Source organism: Mus caroli, chromosome 16 (genome assembly GCF_900094665.2).
Source record: "Mus caroli chromosome 16, CAROLI_EIJ_v1.1, whole genome shotgun sequence".
In the NCBI taxonomy this organism is placed as follows: Eukaryota; Metazoa; Chordata; class Mammalia; order Rodentia; family Muridae; genus Mus; species Mus caroli.
The window spans coordinates 26,294,510-26,310,395 of record NC_034585.1 but is presented as its reverse complement, the minus strand read 5'-3'; the positions used below and the strand labels follow the sequence as shown (position 1 = coordinate 26,310,395).

The following is a 15,886-nucleotide window of genomic DNA, read 5'->3' as shown; positions in this document are numbered from 1 at the left end:
CTCCCAACCCCGACCTTCCACTCTCAAGTCCTGGTAGCAACACATCTTCATTCATTTTCCTAGCCTTCTGGGCTTCTCTGTTTGCCCACCTTACCTGGTCATACCCCTTTCCCCCTCCTCTTCCCCTCTCCTATCCTTGCCCCTCCCTCCTTCTGCCTCCCGTAATGATTTGGTTCCCCATTTTAAGTGGGATTGAAGCATCCTCACTTGGGTCTTCTTTCTTGTTTAACTTCTTAGGGTCTGTGGAGTGTATCATAGGTATTCTGTATTTTTGGCTAAAATCTACTGTCAGTGTGTACACACCATTCATGTCCTTTAAGGTCTGGATTACCGCACTCAGGATGATATTTTCTAGTTCCATCCATTTGCTTACAAAATTCCAATGTCCTTGTTTTAAATAGCTGAATAGTATTCCATTGTGTAAATGAACTGCATTTTCTGTATCCATTCTTTGGTTGAGGGACATTTGGGTTGCTTCCAGTATAAAGCTGCTATGAACTTAATGGAGCACATTTCCTGTGGTATGGTTGAGCATCTTTTGGGTATATGCCCAAAAGCAGTATAGCTGGGTCTTTAGGTAGAACTCTTCCCAATTTTCTGAGGAACCTCCAGATTGACTTCCAGAGTGGTTGTACCAGTTTACAATCCCACCAACAAAGGAGTATTCCTCTTTCTCCACATCCTCACCAGCATGTGCAGTCCCTTCAGGTTTTGATCTTAGCCATTTTGATTGGTATAAAGGGGAATCTCAGGATGGTTTTGATTTGCATTTCCCTGATGACTAAGGATCTTGAACATTTCTTTAAATGCTTCTCTGCTGTTCAATATTCCTCTGTTGAGAATTCTCTGTTTAGCTCTGTAGCCCATTTTTTCCTCCAATTTTTTATTAGGTATTTACTTCATTTACATTTCAAAAGCTATCCCAAAAGTCCCCTATACCCTCCCACCCCCACTCCTCTACCCACCCACTCCCACTTCTTGGCCCTGGTGTTTCCCCTGTACTGGGGCATATAAAGTTTGCAAGACCAAGGGGTCTCTCTTCCCAATGATGGCTGACTAGGCCATTTTCTGCTAAAAATGCAGCTAGAGACACAAGCTCTGGGGGTACTGGTTAGTTCATATTGTTGTTCCACATATAGGGTTGCAGACCCCTTCAGCTCCTTGGGTACTTTTTCTAGCTCCTCCATTGGGGGCCCTGTGTTGCATCCAATAGATGACTGTGAGCATCCAATTCTGTGTTTGCCAGGCACTGGCTTAGCCTCACAAGAGACAGCTATAAGAGACAGCTATATCAGGGTCCCTTCAGCAAAATCTTGCTGGCGTGTGCAATAGTGTCTGCATTTGATGGCTGATTATGGGATGGACCCCCGGGTGGGGCAGTGTCTGGATGGTCCATCCTTTCATCTCAGCTCCAAACTTTGTCTCTGTAACTTCTTCCATGGGTGTTTTGTTCCCAATTCTAAGAAGAGGAGAATTGTCCACACTTTGCTCTTCCTTCTTCTTGAGTTTCATGTGTTTTGCAAGTTGTATCTTGGGTATTCTAAGTTTCTGGGCTAAAATCCACTTATCAGTGAGTGCATATCATGTGAGTTCTTTTGTGATTGGGTTACCTCACTCAGGATGATACCCTCCAGATCCATCCATTTGCCTAGGAATTTCATAAATTCATTGTTTTTAATAGCTGAGTAGTACTCCATTGTGTAAATGAGAAATGGTGTTTTGTTTTGTTTTGTTTTGTTTTGTTTTGTTTTGTTTTGTTTTGTTTTGTTTTTTGAGACAGGGTTTCTCTGTAGCCCTGGCTGTCCTGGAACTCATTTTGTAGACTAGGCTGGCCTGGAACTCAGAAATCCACCTCCCTCTGCCCCCCAAGTGCTGGGATTAAAGGCGTGCACCACCACCGCCGGGCTCTGTACCCCATTTTTAATTGGGTTATATGGGTTGTTAGAGTCTAACTTCTTGAGTTCCTTATATACTTTGGATATTAGCCCTCTACTGGATGTAAGGTTAATGAAGATCCTTTCCCAGTCTGTAGGCTGCAGTCTGTCCTTTGCCTTACAGAAGCTTTTCAGCTTCATGAGGTCCCATTTGTCAATGGTTGATCTTAGAGCCTGAACCATGGGTGTTCTATTCATGATGTTTCCCCTTTTCCAATGTGTTCAAGGCTCTTTCCCACCTTCTCTTCTATTAAATTCAGTGTGTCTGGTATTACGTTGAGGTGGCTTTTAAGGAACTCACAAGTTTACCTCTTATCATCTTCATATTTCTGGAAAATTTATGTCAGCATTATAAATAATTCCATATCAAAGCTACGCATGCTGCATGGGGGTGCAGCTGAGCTACTAGAATGCTTGCCTCACATGAACATAAAACCATACCACATAAAACCACGAGTGGTATCACATGCCTCTAGTCCTGGCACTCAAGAGGTGGCGGCAGGAGCATGGGAGTTCTGGGTTGTTCTGGGCTACATGGGGAATTTGAAGCAAAAGAATAATACCAAGGCAAAGCAAAACTGGCTTCCCATTTCCTTAAGACAACAGGCTCAATTATTTGGTAAAAATGTTTCAGTTTTTGAGATATGATTTAAACTGATTCCAGGGTATTTATAGTAATTTTCATTGGTGTCAGTTGCTTTTTAGAAGGTTATTTCATAATAATAGAGCCAGTAAGTGATATGTAAGAGCTGTACTAAAAACAAAATTTTGCTGATCTGCCCAGAGTTTCTAAAAGAGGTTATTTCATTTCATTTTAATTTGCATTTTTATCTGCAGTAAAGAGAAATATAGATCTGTATTATTAACCATGTCATCTATGACTTGTCTGCGTATATTTTAATCTATTCTCATATTGGATTTCTGCTCCTCTCCTTATTTATCTTTGTGAGCTGTTTATTCCTTTGTAGTCATTTTTTTCTCATTGTCTTTATGCACAGAAGCATTTTTCTAATTACAAAACAGAAGAAATTACCCTTATATTTTAAAGCTTTTAAAATTTTAATACAACATGGTATGTTTACTGTGTGGGTCGATAGTTTACCCGATTAATCAATGTTGCTAGCATATTTTTGCACTACTGAATATCTAATATTCCTTTCATTCATTCACTCCCCCACTGAAAATAACACTAGCTTCATCATATCTATGTTCATGTAAGTTATTGTTTCATTATAGATAATTTGTAGTAGACCCTCTAAGTCTGTGTTGCCTTCATGTATTATATATCTGAGTCAAGCTAATCTGCTGCCACAGTCTCTTCTATTCCACTGACGCTACATACAATGACACTTTAGCAGTTATAGTCTCCTGGTTTATTTAACACGCAGCATGTGGGTGATATACTCCCTCTTCATATTTTACACTATCTCATTTTATGGTTTTTCTTCCAGATGAATTGTAGAATTGTCTAGCTTCAAAACGTCTCACCTGGGATCTGACACCTTGGGAAGAATTTACGGGTTGACATAGTTCAATCTTTCTAGGTCCACAGTCATTTGTTGTTTTCTTGTTCTTGTGATCAAGGATGGGACTAGAGGCAGCCTAATAGAGGAAGCCTTTATTTGTCTCACAGTGTGCGGTGACACAGTTCATCATGGCAAAGAAGGCTCATTAACAGGAGCATGAGATGGCTGGCCATGCTGGGATTGCAGTCAGGTTTACAAGAAGTGGGCCAGCACTATAGCTGTATCCCAAGGCCTGTCCTACTGACCCACTTCATCTCATAGTGCTCCACCTTCCAAAGGTTCTGCAACCTTCTACAGTGGTGCCCACAAGCTGCACTAAGAGTTCATATGCGTGAACCAATGATGGTATTTCATCAGCAAAGTGTCCCACACCCTGCCTTTTGTCACATTTATTTTACTTATCCATTAATATCTGTAGTTTTTCTCTACTGTATGTTCTGTACATTTAAGAACCTAATCCTATTTGCTTTTTTGTCTGTCTTATAAATGCCTTTTTCCTCTTGTATTTATAACTGAATGTCATTGTGACACAAGAAAGGTATAGGGTCCCTTTCACTTTCTACCCAGAATCCTTCCTGACCTTTGTCATTAATCCTTGAGAATCAAGTGCTTTAGAAAAATAGTGATTCATTTCATCATAATTAGTTGCAAACAAAAATATTCCTTCTCCTTTTTAAACAACTAAATATCTACCTACGTTTTCTAATGAATGAAACCCAGAATTCAGGACAATGTTAGATAATATCACCCAAAAGTATATTTATAAACAACACTTGTAGAAGCTTTCACTTGAATTGTCTTTAAATAGACTTTTGTCTGTTGGTGAAATGGTCTTGAAAAGCTTCTATTATATGAAGAAAATACCCCTTTGTTTGCATTAATCAGGAGAGATTGTAACATCCAATGTAGGAGACAGATTTCAACAAATGCCTTCATACTATCTACTAAATACTCTTTTTGTGTCTTCTTATCTAATACTGCAGATGTGTTATATTAATATTTTTGTCATTAAATCATATACTTGAGAATATCCTACTTACTTGGAGTAGTAAAGATGTTTACTAAATTGAATTTTGTAGCTCTTTGAAGATCTACATTTCATGCTGGATTTCTCAGCTTTATTGGGGGTTTATATTTTTGTTAGGTTTCAGTTTTAGACTTAAAACCTGACTTTTTCTTTCCTCTATAAAGATTTTAATAGATAGGAGTGATTTGTTCCTTGACAACTCACAAAAAGATTGCAGTAAATTACTTGGCTCTAAATCCTTCTTTTGAAATGTGGGTTTTTTTTTTAAGGTTTGATTCAGGTTATACTGTTTTAAATAGCTTATTTTTGCCCATACAATACCATTTCATTTATATTACCAAACTGTATCATAGAGCTCGGGGTACTTAAAGTTTTAAGTACTTCTTGTGACTTTAACTACTGTATTATCATTATCTTGATTATACTTAAATCTGTTTTAAGCAGCTTTCATTCACTGTGACAAAATGCCTGGGGTATGGGGACAATTTCCAGACAGGAAAATCTCATGCTGTTTCATAATCTCAAATGTTTCAGTCCATGGTTAAGTGGCTGGATTGTGTCTGGGACTTGAGTGTGAGAGAGATAACAGCAGGGAACACATGGTGAAGCAAAATTGCTCATCTTCTGTAGGCCAGGATGTAGGAAAGAGAGCAAGAGTAGACAAGCTGGGGGTTGGGGCTGGGAGTAGAGGTGGGCTGTGCTTGAGGAAGGGAATGAATGGGGGAGAGAGAACCCAGGGCAAAATGTACCCTTCAAGTATATGGCCCTAGCTATGATGAGTTTTCATCAGTTTTCTACCACCTCACAATAGCTCATTAAGCTGGGAGCCTATCAGTGGGATAATTTATTGATTAGGTTAGAGCCCTGGTTGAAGGGTACTACCTCTGTGCTGCACTGAGACCATGCCCTCTACAGCTGAGTTTTTGCTGGAAGTTACAGATCCAAATTGTAAGACTTGCCTTTTCTTGTTCATGCCTCAAATGCATTGTTTTGTTTTGTTTTGTTTTGCTGGTTAATAACAAAATAGCTCATGAATTTTTAATTCTGTATTTTTTTTATTGTCTCATTTATTAAGGTTTGTTTTTTCCTTCTTTCCTTGGATCTGTTTTGAGTTGACTTTGCAGTTCATGTACATTTCATCACCTTTATTTTTTCTTCCTTCCTTCCTTCCTTCCTTCCTTCCTTCCTTCCTTCCTTCCTTCTTTCTTTCTTTCTTTCTTTATTTCTTTTTTGTTTTTTTGGGTTTTTGTTTTTGTTTTTGTTTTGTTTCTTTTGTTTTTCGAGACAGGGTTTCTCTGTGTAGCCCTGGCAGTCCTGGAACTCACTCTGTAGACCAGGCTGGCCTCAAACTCAAAAATCCACCTGCCTCTGCCTCCCAAGTGCTGGGATTAAAGGAGTGTGCCACCACGCCTAGCTTCATCACCTTTATAAGACCAGAAATGCATTCAAGGCTATTCGTGGCCGTTTAGATTCCATTCTTTATATTTTTAGCTACCAGCAACTTTGCCCTAGTTTCTTCTTTGACCTAATAATGTTCAGAACAGTGAGTTTTACTTATTGGGACAGTGGGTCATATTTTGCTTTCATTTTCTTTCCCATGTTTTTTTTAGTGGTTCATAAACATATATTTGGTTTCCCTTTTGATCCAGTAGACTTTAATAAGTTTCTTTTTTATATACAGGGAGGGGTTCAGTTAAACTCTGTCACAAATGTCTATTTTGATAGTTGTGATTAAACAGCCTAGCCTCTGACACCCGCTTTGGAGAAATTGCTTCAGTGTTATATATGTTAAACTCCTGTTTCTGTTATAAATGCGCAATTATTGCTAAAGCAGTCTCATTCAATTATGTTACTCAAATTCTCTTTGTTCTTGAGTCTTCTTGGCATAGCTTTCTTCTCAAAGGATCTGAGCTTGTGTTTCCTCTGATCTTATATTTCCTGTCAATGTCTGCGTTCCTCCTTTTTTCTCAGTTTTGAAGCAGTATTTGCAAGTACCCTTGACTATTGTCGAAATGAATTAAAATCCTGCTCTATAGTTTAAAGCTATTTCTTAGAGTCCTTATTTCCAAATTAAATGTATTTCATAAGGAGGATCTTCTCAGTACCTGGTACTTCAGTAGTAAATACAGGGGACTTGCACACACGCGACTGAATTAGAATTAGATGAGTTACAACATGAGGACTTGAAGCTTAAAGGAAAACTGACATTGCATGACAGACACATCTAGCAATTATCTCCAGTGTGGGGGGGTGTCCCATGTGTGCCACAGTGCACAGGTGCAAGCGGAGGACTGCAGCAGTGAAAAGGAACCAATGGATTCCAGGGAATCAAACTCAAGTCACTGGGTTTGGTAGCTGTTCTAGTCAGGGGTTCTATCCCTGGGATGACACGCCATGAACAAAAGCAAGCTGGGGAGAAAGGGGTCTATTTGACTCACACTTCCACATTGAAAGAAAGTCCATCATTGAAAGAAAGCAGGACAGAAACTCAGACAGGACAGGACAGGATCCTGGAGGCAGGAGCTGAAACAGAGCATATGGAGAGATGCTGCTAACTAGCTTGGTTCCCAATGCTTGCTCAGTCTGCTTTCTTATAGAACTCAGGACCACCAGGCCAGGATTGCCACTACCCACAATGGTCTGGGCTCTCCCTCATCAATCACTAAGAAAATAATCCCCAGATGAATCACATGGCTGCATTTTCTCAACTGAGGTGCCTTCCTTTCAGAAGACTCTAGCTTGTGTCAAGATGGCATAAAACTAGCCAGGACCTTTCCCTAGCAAACACCTTTCCCTGCTGAGCCAGTCCACTGATGTAACTAATCATTCCAAATGGGGAACGTTTTATAGACAAATATTCTAATACACACAATCTTTCATTTATTTAATTTTAACTCATGTGTATAGGTGTGTGGCAAAGTGTGCGTACTTGTGGATGAAGGTTCTCATGGAGTCCAGAAGAGGCCTTGGGTCACCAGGAGCTGATGTTACAGGCGGTAGTGAGCCACCCTATGTTGGTTTTAGGAACCAACTTAGGTCCTTTGTAAGAGTGGTACACGCTGTCAAACCCTGAACCATCTCTCCTGCTCCAATGCACATACTATTACAGAGTACAGACTTAGTTATGTCAGAAACCTTTGACAGTACTAAGATACATGATATAACCAGTTTCATCTTAACATAGCAAAAAAATCTTGCTTTTCTTATCAGAGTTTGGGAGAAGTTTAACTTTATGATGACAAGATACAAAAAACGGTACACATTTTCCCCCTATAAACTAGTAAGAGTATTACCAACCATTCTCTTATTTGAAAACAAGCTACAGTGGTTTGTGTGATATTTGCTTCCTAAAGTACTTGCATCCAAAGGGTACCATTCTTTGAGGTTTATCAATAACAACTAACCAAGGAGGATAGACCCATTTCTTCATTGATTGTTTTTTTACCAAAAGCTGAAGTAAGGGAGAGGGCTTACTTTGCACATCATTAACCCGAGGACGCATTGAATGCACAAGACTCAGCCGGATGCAGCCAGATGCTAACAAGAATCACGCTTTTAAAGAACTAACAGCCTATATTGACTTTCTTTACCAGCTTCTGAGTCCCAGTGATTCTACACCAGGAGCAATGCAAAAACCACATTGCTGTCTCCTGGGATCTTCGTATTACCATTATGGGCACACTGCTCTATTTGGGAGCTCTTCTCTCTTCTATTCTCCTTTCCCCCTCTTCTTCTTCTCTCTCTCCCTCTCCCATTTGTCCCATTTCTGCCTCACCCTTTCTAAGCAAGTGCAGTCATTCTTTTGAGATTGGGTAGGGAAATGCTAAGGGTTGGTACTGGTGCTTAAAGGAGACAGCAGTTCTGGTGTCTTCAGAAAGAGTTTCTCTATCATGGTCACATTGAGTGAAGTCTTGAGGTGATTGGGGCCTGAGGTGATATCCCATTCAAAAACATTGTTAGAGGCATCATCTGCTGATGGTTGGATAGACACAGAGGCAGGTGGGCTTTCGGTGGCTAAGATCAGGAATTTTGACATAATTCATCCTGGGATGTTTATGTTCTAAAAGTCAAGCAGCTGGAGATATGGGAAGGGAGGAGTCCAGCAGCTTTGTGTATTTATTGTTTTATTGTTTGTAACTTACTTTCCCAAGTCAGAGTCCCAAAGCCCCAGAAGTAGTCACTCCTGAGCTGCCAACGTCTGGTTGATAGAGCAATTAAGATTGTATGTATCAGAATAGGCTTTGTAAGGGAGGATTTGGGAGTTTGAAGAAAAGTGGTTCTTGAGTTGGGCTCATTAAGTTGGGGAAGATATGGACTGTATCATGACAGAAGGAATATTGCCTACACAGGGCACTTAATGACCAAGAGCACAGAAGCCAGGATAGGGGACAGAATGTAAGCAGAGAGTTCAGAAAAGCTGATGGGCCTAACACTGGAAAGCTTCGAGTGTCAGTGTCAGGTTATTGTAATTCATTCTCCTGGACCTGAAGACTAAGATGCTGTCAAGACTGGGTGCTCCCTCTCACTTATATGGTGATGATCATGTATAGGATGCCTCTGGTAACCATTCAGACGGGCTAGTCATGGCAGTATTCCTCCACCCAAGATATGCTCAGTAAAGATAATTCCCTTATAAGTTTCTATAACATACTTGATTCCATCCTTATGAGGAGAGGTTTTTTTTAAATATAATAACACCTTTATCGTACAAACATTAGGACATATTTTAAAACATATGATGATCTATCAAAACATCTGAAGATTCGTCTAGCGTTTGCCCAACATGAACTAATTGCTAATGTGTGCCAAGTGTATGAAGTATTCTCGTAGCACCTGAAAATAATGTTTGGTGTTTCTTCAGATTTATTCTCACTTCTGCTGACATCTGCTGCGGGCCTCACTATTTTCATTCTGTTTTGTGATTTTCAAGACCTGTACCATAAAATGGAGGTAAGTGTTGTACAGTACACATCTGCCAGGACTCAGATGTGCCAAAGCATTCCTTGCATAGCAGTTTGTAAGTGAATCTTGACTCTATACTTTCTAACCCACTAAACCCACTACACACTTTTAAAAAATATTTTATTAGGTATTTTCCTCATTTACATTTCCAGTGCTATCCCAAAAGTCCCCCATATCCTCCCCCCCCCAAACTCCCCTACCCACCCACTTCCCGGCCAGAGAACAGGTGCCTTCCCGGCCTGGGAGGGCTTTCCCCCACTACACACTTTTAGTTTTTAGAAAATATTTCTCCATCCCACATATACTTCCATATTAATGGTGACATCTCTTTAGCATGTGTATACTGTTCATGCCTAAAATTTTGTTTGGGACCAGGGAACATGTTTACAATGGGTAAATGTGCCTGTTACCAAGTCTGATGACCAGAGTTCAGTTCCTGGGACCTACATTGTAGAAGAAGAGGACAGACTTCCATACATTGTCCTGTGACATCTGAATGTGTTTTATGGAATGTATGACCCCCTACAACACACACACACACACACACACACACACACACACACACACACACACACANAGAGAGAGAGAGAGAGAGAGAGAGAGAGAGAGAGAGAGAGAGAGTAAAAATCCTTTTAAATATAATTGCAAAAGTAAAGGGTTGGTCAAGTTTTATTAATATCAGGAATTGACTATAGAGAGATCTGAGTGGCAATCATTTGGTCATACTAGTGTGAAAATAAGTTCATTAGGAAGTTATTAAAACTATTCTTGGACAAGTCTTGTGAGAGAAGTCTAGAAAGGAAAGTAGTGTGTTAAGTAGTGTGTTGCTGTCAGCCTCTAGTTCTGTTTTGAAGACTAGCCATTCTTCAATGAGTTGTAATGTGACTGTCTGATTCAACCCATGTTTGAAGTGAATTTAAAAATATAGCTATAAAGACACAGGGAGGAATTCTTATTGTTACTGAGGCTTCCATGAGGACCTTATGGAAGGAACATGGGTTGGTAAGGGTCTAGATCTTGCCAGTAGAGATCTAGCCAGGTCAGCCTGTTTCTGATGGGCAGAACTTCCTCAGCATCAGGAGAAAGGGTGGAGGACCTTTTGAATTTCAGAGAATGACTTTGGTCCTGGCAATGCAGAGAACATGGGGTGTCAGGGATGAAAAATCAAAGGAAGGCTTGAAGTACCAAGCAGGTAGAAGAGTCTTTAAACCAGAGGCAGGTGCTGTTCAGTGGAGCATGAAGAACAGAGAAGACTGGAAGAGACAGGCACTGTCCAAGGCAGCCAACGAGCTTTGTGCTTTCTGCCAAAATAACAGGGAGACACTGAAGGTTCTTTGGAAGGACACTTCAATCAGATTAATTTAACGAGGGCAGGAAAGCAATGGAGAGACAGTTAGGAAGTGAAATCTCAGGCGATCCATTCATAGCCTGTGTGCTACAAAGCTTCATAATGTGCTTGGCTCAGTAACAGAAGCTAAGCATGATGCTGTGCTGAGCTGTTAAGAAGTGAAGAAAGTTTCCTACTGTACAAGTGAATAATTCCAAACTGAGAGTGTTCCCAAGCCTGTGATAGAGAAGAGCCTTTCTCACTAAGGTGGCAGTGGCATTGAGGTCTAAGTGGACCAGAGTATGCCCCAATTTCTCCAAAGCCAATGTGCTGCCTCTCAAATCCCAGGTAGAGACTGTCTCTGCTCGGAGGAAACAGATGAATAAGTAGTGCCTTGAAAGAGCTTATGGCAGGATATGGATGGAAATAGAAGTGAATGGCTGGAGCAGTGCGTCTCAATCTAACTAATGCTGTGACCCTTTAATACAGTTCCTCATATCATGGTGACCTACAACCATAAAATTATTTCCTTGCTACTTCATACCTGTAATTTTGCTACTGTTATTTGATATTCAGGATATCTGAGATGCATCCCCAAAGGGGTGTGACCCACAGGCTGAGAACCACTGAGCCAGACACTATGGGTTAGAGGAGGCTGTGCTTATAGACCTTAGAGTCCTACATGTTCGATCAAATTTTCTGTAGGGTAGAAATGGAGCTGAATAGCTCCCATTCACTGTGAGTGTGTGTAATTCTTACATCTAATAAACAGACAAGTTTAGTGGTACATTTGTGACCCTGTAATCTTTGTACAGGTTGTTAGATTTGCATGACGATATTTGAGGCTAAAAACATTTGTTCAAAATGTCATATGTAGTCAAAACAACCTTAATATGTTGTCGTGACTTCTGATTTTTACCCAGAAGTTAATTTTGCTGGAAGGGAAAAAAAAGCAGTGAATTCCAAGTAAGCTCTGTTTTAGGGGAACAGAAATCAGTAAGAATTGCAGAAGAATGGTTCTATTTTACGTCCTCTTCCCTGCGTTTCCAAGCATAAATGAAGAGGGTCACATGAGCTCCAAAGTGTCCTCTGCTGCACTGCTCACGGTATTCTACTGATGCCCCTGACAATTGCTGTCAGCCCATCTGGCTACCAGAGGGAGCACAGGCCAGGAAGGGTCCATTTGAATTTCCATTCTTTCTTTGAGTCAGTCCTCGGACAAAGCATGGCAACCTTCAGCTTTCCTATCTGCAAAGTAGAGAAGCCAATGCCTACCCTCCAACCTCTGGGTTATTGCAAATACAGAAACTCTAAAATAAATAAATAAATAAAAAGTGGGAACCCTTTTTCAAAATATAAAGTGTGCAACCTATAATGGTGTTAGGCTTTTTTTTTTTTTTTTCAACAGTTCATCCCAACTCCCACATCATGGAGAGTTTCAATTCTGGTAGCAGCCTTTGTCCAGTTCTGCGTGGCCTACTTTGTAGAGGTAATGTATATGGCTCCTATACTTTTTAAAGTAGGTATGTAAATTCAGGGTCTCATTCTCAATATCCAATCACTGTGTACAGCAACTACTTTGATCCCCCAAAAGGATTAGTCAGACTTTCTTGAAAAGTGTGCATGATCTGGTTGAGAGAAGTTCTTCGGAGAATGCCTTGAGATTCTTTGAAGGGTGCTGAGGAATATTCCTGGCACCTTTCTCCATAGAAAGCAGAGCAGCAACTGAGCTCCAGGACTTGTCATGAGACACACTGCATTTGTTTCCTACTGTTTTCAATATTCTAGAAGTGAGGCCAGATGACCCTGCAGCTCAGAAGCATAAGGAGACCTTTAGACAGACTGAAACAGTATCTTCAGGAGGCCTCCTCTAATTGGGAGAGAATGGAAGCCACTTTGACTGTCAACTGTGCGCCCTCTTATGAGTGTGTTGCTCTTCTACTGAGTGCCATTGATTGACACACCACACAGGAAAAGGTTCAGATGGTGGTTTCTTAAAAGGACTTAAAAAAAAAGATGACACTTGAAGTATAAACAAGTCCTTTGAGAGAATGAACCAACCAAATTAAGTAGGTGTGTATGTGTGTGTGTGAATTTCTTATATTCTTTAATTCAGGAATTCCACCTTTACATCAAATTTTATAAATACCACAAAGTAAGACAGAAAAGAAAAGTAATCCTACTTGTGTCAAGAGATTCATGATAGTGTCATCTACAGCAGCAAAATATGATTCAAACATCGTCCTTCAGTGCGTATGCTGCAAACTGAAGAAATGTCGTAATCTTTAAAGATAATAAGATGACTATAGCTTTATGTCAGCTACCATCAGCTATCCTACAAGATGTAATTACACAAACATTGTAACGTGACAGAAAATCTAGCTTAAACAAAGGAGAGTACAAAGCAGGGACAGATCGATTCTATTGTTGCTCTGAAAACGTGCGTAAGGAAAGAACCAAAGGCAACTCAAAAGCATGGGGAAGGAAACAATTTTGAGGAACTAGAGAGACTTGTCGAGGATGAGTGCTGCTCTTTCAGAGGGCCTGATGTTGGTATTCAGCACCCAAATCAGATAGCTTAACCTTGGGTAATTCCATATCCAGCTCACCTGATATCTTCCGGCCTTTGCAGATGCTTGCATATACACATACCCCCATCCCCACACACATATGCATAAATCAAAATAAAATTTAAAAATGTATTTGATTGCTTCAGACTAATTCATTCAAGCAACAATCTTTGGCACTTTGTATGTGATGTGATGGGGTTCAGATTATAGTTTCTGTTTTCCCTCCCCTTCCCTTCGCAATCCCATCTCTCCCCCCATTCCTTCTTCCTTTTATTTATTTGATATGTGGTGTGTTACAGATAGTTTGAGTCCCTAGTGAAAGAATTGGAAGTGAATCCGTAGCCAGGATTTGACCATTCCTGAAGAAGTGAAACGGCTTGAGTTTTTTTTTTTTTTTTTTAGCAGGTTTCTGTGTCTAGAAACATTTTAGCTTCCAGGAAAGATAGCAGCAGAGGCAGCAACCTTGAGCTTAGTAGACAGGAAGCTTGGGGTCCTGGGCTTCCTGCGCTAGGTGGCTTGCCTAAGTACAACAGTTTCACTCTCATCTCCCTTGATTTTTCAGGATGCCGTCCTTCAAAACAGAGAGCTCTGGCTGTTTATCAAGAAAGAATTTGGATTCTATTCCAAAAGTCAGTATAGGATCTTGCAGAGAAAGCTGGCAGAGGACGCTACATGGCCTCCCGTGAACAGAACAGATTATGCAGTCAATGGCAAAAATGGATTCTATGTCAACAGAGCCTATGAGAGCCCCGAAGAGGTCCCCAAAGGGAAGCTCAAGCTGGGAGGGCAGGCTTCAGAACAGCACTTTTGGACTAGGCTGTAACCGGGATTGCTGTCACACCTGTCTTGTAACCTCACCCTTTGTCCCCCAAGCTAAACCTTGTGGGAAGGTGGAAACTGCCAACCCTTCTCTCTCTATCAAAGCATCCAATCAATGCACTTCAACATACCGAGCCTTGCAGCAAAGAACCTAACATTCATTCTATCCTTCACTAGCTCCAGAGATAAATGCATGTCTCTGATCACCTTTGAAATAACCCGTATTCATACTGTATTTTTCTAAATGGACAGCTCTCAGGCAATGAAATTAGATGTGTGGACACCAGGTGAGAACAAAAGCTGAGGTAGCATTTGGCATTGGAAAATTTGAGTAATATATTAATTGATGCAAGTTTCCTTAATCTTACACAGTTTGTGAAGCATATTTATGTACATACGTTGGCCAGGATCATGAAATGCCTCCTGGTTTGCATCTTTGGTGTGGCTTCAATAGAGAAATAAAATGACTAATTCCACCCTAGCTACACAGGAAGCCACAGTGGTGTGGAAGTTGAGAACAGTAGAGACTGGTGCTAATCTTTTATAATCATGGCATGAGCATTGTTAAAACGTAAGCCAACTATACCAACTTTGTACGTTCCAAAAATATACTGTATGGGGCCAGAGAACCTAACAGTGCAGAGTAGACTACAATAGTAAAATAAACTGTTCAAATGTATTTTTCACTGTATAAAGTATGTTACCTTCATTTTTATTATTATCAATACACAAAAAAACACAAATTCTAACTCTAAGGGCTTGCCTGAACTCATCATCCATTGGTCATCTTACAAACCAAATTCTATAGAAAGGACCTATGGTGATTTTACCCACACTGTGAGAATCCCCAGGCTACTAGGCAACTGATCCCAGCGTTTTAGTTACTCAAGTCATCAAACATGTATATTAAAGACAACAACAGGATGCATCCTTCACATTGCGTTTTGTACATGAGCTAGTGCCTTTAAAGTGTGCCACCCCCGCTGCAAGCTCTCGGAGAGGAGATACGCCTGGTGAACACTTGAAATTAACTCCTAGGTTTTCTTTTGCTGATTCAACAGGCTTTCCACGATCACAGGCAACTTATCAACTAAACGCCATGAATAGCAACCATGTGACTAATAGCACAATGTGTAGAATCGCAATCAATTAGCTCTTGGTTCACCATGCTGAAGTCTTTAGTTTTCAACATGTTAGCAAACTGTAACTGTAAATGACATTATAAACACTGTCACTCAAACCAACAGCACCAATGTGTATACCTATGAAAACAAATGTTTGCCTTTAAGCTTTTTTTTGGGGGGGGGTGCATAGCTGCTTGGAGAGTGATAGTTTTAAAACTGTCCAATTTACTTGCTGTAATGCTTAATTTTCATTGTCAATGCGATTGAACTCAGAATCACTTAAGAGAGACATCCCTGGTATGTCTGTGAAGATGCTTCTAGAAAGCTTTTCCTGAGATGGGAAGACTTGCCCAAAATGCTGATGGTACCATTCATAGACCTGGTCCCCGATGGAATAAAAATGAGAAAGGATGCTGAGACCCAGCATCCCTGTCTCTTGCATCATGACTATGGATGCAGTGTGACCTGATGTCCCACACTCCCAGGTGATGGGTTCCAATTCCTTTAATACTGTAAGCAAAGGGCACCCCTTTTCTCTTACGTTGCTTCTGCCAGGTATTTAATAACAGCAACAAGAGGAGAAACTGACACAGCAGT

At 40.5% G+C, this 15,886-nt stretch overlaps 1 protein-coding gene across 1 annotated transcript in view; it reads left to right on the top strand.

Annotated features, from left to right (window-relative positions):
* The window catches only part of Atp13a5 (ATPase 13A5), a 134,923-nt gene extending 120,068 nt beyond the window's left edge, over nucleotides 1-14,855 (top strand). Inside the window, exons 28-30 of the mRNA XM_021184915.1 lie at nucleotides 9,349-9,437; nucleotides 12,185-12,265; nucleotides 13,909-14,855. Coding sequence (XP_021040574.1) covers nucleotides 9,349-9,437; nucleotides 12,185-12,265; nucleotides 13,909-14,169 — 431 coding nt within the window. The 3' untranslated portion in view covers nucleotides 14,170-14,855. The remainder of the gene's footprint in view (nucleotides 1-9,348; nucleotides 9,438-12,184; nucleotides 12,266-13,908) is intronic.
* Nucleotides 14,856-15,886: the final 1,031 nt, after the last annotated feature.